The sequence below is a fragment of the Terrapene carolina genome, unplaced genomic scaffold, assembly GCF_002925995.2.
Source record: "Terrapene carolina triunguis isolate 2854851 unplaced genomic scaffold, T_m_triunguis-2.0 Scaffold28551, whole genome shotgun sequence".
Lineage (NCBI taxonomy): Eukaryota > Metazoa > Chordata > Testudines > Emydidae > Terrapene > Terrapene triunguis.
The window spans coordinates 39-2785 of NW_020692902.1; the positions used below are offsets into that span (position 1 = coordinate 39).

Here is a 2747-nt window from a genome sequence, read left to right on the forward strand (position 1 = left end):
ATCCTTGGCTCACCAGGTCGACCCGGGAGGCGATGGCTGGGTTCCTGGTTTGGAGCTGCTCCCCGGGACTCCTGGGTCCCTTCTCCTCTCCGTGTCTTCCTGTCCCCAGTAGGGGGGTGCTGACCGACCCTTTCCCCCTCACTGGGTGCTTGAGTCTGCCCTTCCCCTGACCCCAAAGGAAGAAGCGCCCCGCCTGAAGGGTGTTTCAAAGCGGCTTCCGTCCCAGCCGCTGCGTGGTCCCTTTGGATGCGCCCAGCTCTGGGGGGGGAGGAGACCGGCTGCTTGTGTGGGCAGGGCCGGGACTCTGCGTGGGTGGAGCAGAGAAGCCAGGCTGGGCGCTTGTGGGGGTCACACCCTCTGCTCCCCCCATCCCCCAGAGAGCGTGAAGGATTTGATCCGTTACCTGCGCTATGAGGATGAGACGCGGGACGTCCGCCAGCAGCTGGGCGCGGCCCAGATCCTGCAGAACGACCTGCTGCCCCTCATCGCCCAGTACCCACAGGACAAGCTGCTCTTCGACGCTGTCGTCAGGTACGGCCCCACGGTGTCCACTCCCAGCCTGCGGGCTTCTCCGCCCAGCCTGGCGCCAAGCCACATGGCTAGCATCCCTCCGGGGGGGGGGGGGGGGTGCGGTGTCTTATAGCTACAGTGTCCGTGCTGCTCTGGGTTCATATTGGAGGAGGCAGACGCAGGAAGCGGTAGGATCCTGTGGCGGGTAGTTCCGCAGTCTGGGACAATCTGTCTCCCCCACGCGGGAGCGTTGCCTGGGTCCCAAGGAGCAGAACTGTCGGCCCCAGTCTCTGTTCTGGAGCTCCTGGGGTGGCTGCGGTGCAGAGGGCTGGGCTGGGAGAGGAACCCACAGCCCTGGGTGGGTGAGCCGGGATTGAACCTGGGACCTCTGGATCTAAATCCCAAGGCTGCAGCAAGCTTGTTGGCCTCCAGCAGGCGCTCTGCCGGGTCCTGCACCTGGCGAGAAGTCGCTCGAGAGCTGGGTGGCTGCGCCCCAGGGGGTGCCGGAGGCTCCTGCCATGTCTGTGTCCCCCCCGTCTCCCCCACAGGCTGATGGTGAACCTGACCCAGCCGGCCCTGCTCTGCTTCGGCAAAGTCCCGCACGACCCCGGCTCCCGGCACTGCTTCCTGCAGGTTGTGTCCTACCTGCAGGCCTACAAAGAGGTGAGGCTGCCTGCCCTCTTCCCCCCTCCCCCCCCCGCCCGGGATAACAGGGCTGTGGGGAAGGGGGGCAGCTGCCCCCATCCCAGCGGGGGGTGAGCCAAGGTGGCCCTGTTAGTTAAAAGTAGCCACCTGTCCCAGTCTGACACGGGGCTGAATGGCGGGAGGGGGGTGGTCACAGAGATCCATGGGTCTTTCCAGCCCTGGATGCCCCCTTCATGCCACCGGGAGGAGTGGGGGGCCTCTGGGTGACCGGGAAATCCGTGTCCAGGTGCCCGGAGCTAAAATTACCCTTCTCCGCCCCCTGGCTGGCTGCTCCCCCCCCAGAGCTGGCCGCCTTTTACCGGGGCTGCCTGCGCCCTGGAGCCAGAGGGGTGGGTACAAGGCCTGTCTGCCCTTAAGCTCCCCCTGCTGGCTCTGCATCAGCCAGCGTCACCCCGGCATCCCGGGGCCATACCCCTCCCGCCCCATGCCACAGGGGGCGCTCCCCTCCCGGCCCCGGCCCTCATGCTGGGTTCTCCCCGCCAGGCGTTCGCCAGTGAGAAGGTGTTCGGGGTGCTGAGCGAGAAACTCTACGACCTGCTGCAGCTGGTGAGTGTGGCCCCGGCCTGCGGGGAGGGGACGGCAAGGGGAGTTTGGCACTGAGTCAAGTGCCTAATTCCCATAGGATGGGCCCCAAACCTGCCCCCGGGGGGCTGGGATGAGCTGGGAGGCAGCGGGTTTCCGTCAGTCGCTTTCTCATTGGTCCCCCCAGGACTGGGAGCAGAGGCAGGAAGAGGACAACCTGCTGGTCGAGAGAATTCTGCTGCTGGTGCGGAACGTGCTTCATATCCCCGCCGACCCCGAGGAGGAGAAGGTAATGGGGGGGGGGGGCTGATCCCCTGCTCAGGGAGCGTGGGGGCTGATCCCCCTGGTGGGCAGGGGAGGGGTCTCCGTCTCCTTGCCACGTGTGGCTGGCGAATGGCCAGCAGCCCTGGTGTGAAGAGGAGGGCTGGGGGGAGCTGCTCTCACTGGAGGCAGTCTGGGAGGGGCGGAGTGTGTGTGTGTGGGGGTTTGTCATCTCTTGCAGCCGGTTCTCGCTCCCCGCGTGGGGGGCAGGTAGCGAGTTCCGGGATCGCCCCGCTGGGACACCGTGCCCTGGGGAAGGGTGGGAGACCCAGGGAGAAGCCAGGCTCTGCTCTTGTGTGGTGTGAGCTCCCCCCGGTGGCGGGGCGGTAGCCAGGGGAGGCTGGAGGCTGGGCCCCTGCCCCACGCTCAGCCCCACACCCCTTCCCGTGTGCCAGAGCGTGGACGACGACGCCAGCACCCATGACCGGGTGCTCTGGGCCATACACGTCAGCGGCATGGACGACCTGCTGAAGTTCCTGGCCAGCTCCTCGGCCGAGCAGCAGTGGGGCCTGCACGTGCTGGAGATCATCTCGCTGATGTTCAGGGACCAGGTGAGCCCGGGTGGGGAGCGGGGGGCCCTTGACAGGAGGGTGCCCCCCCGCTGCACTCCTGGGTTGGAAGCTGGCTGGATTCATCCATTTCTGGGGGGCAGGGGGGGAAGTGATGCATGTTTTTGGGGTGCAGAACAT

At 66.7% G+C, this 2747-nt stretch overlaps 1 protein-coding gene across 1 annotated transcript; it reads left to right on the plus strand.

Annotated features, from left to right (window-relative positions):
- Positions 1–377: 377 nt before the first annotated feature.
- LOC112113812 (protein timeless homolog) lies at positions 378–2609 on the plus strand (the record flags this gene model as incomplete). Its single annotated transcript, XM_024210231.2, has 5 exons — positions 378–531; positions 1059–1173; positions 1699–1761; positions 1925–2026; positions 2454–2609. Coding segments are annotated over 5 exons (590 nt in total), but the record flags the coding sequence as incomplete, so codon positions are not given.
- Between the last annotated feature and the right edge of the window lie 138 nt (positions 2610–2747).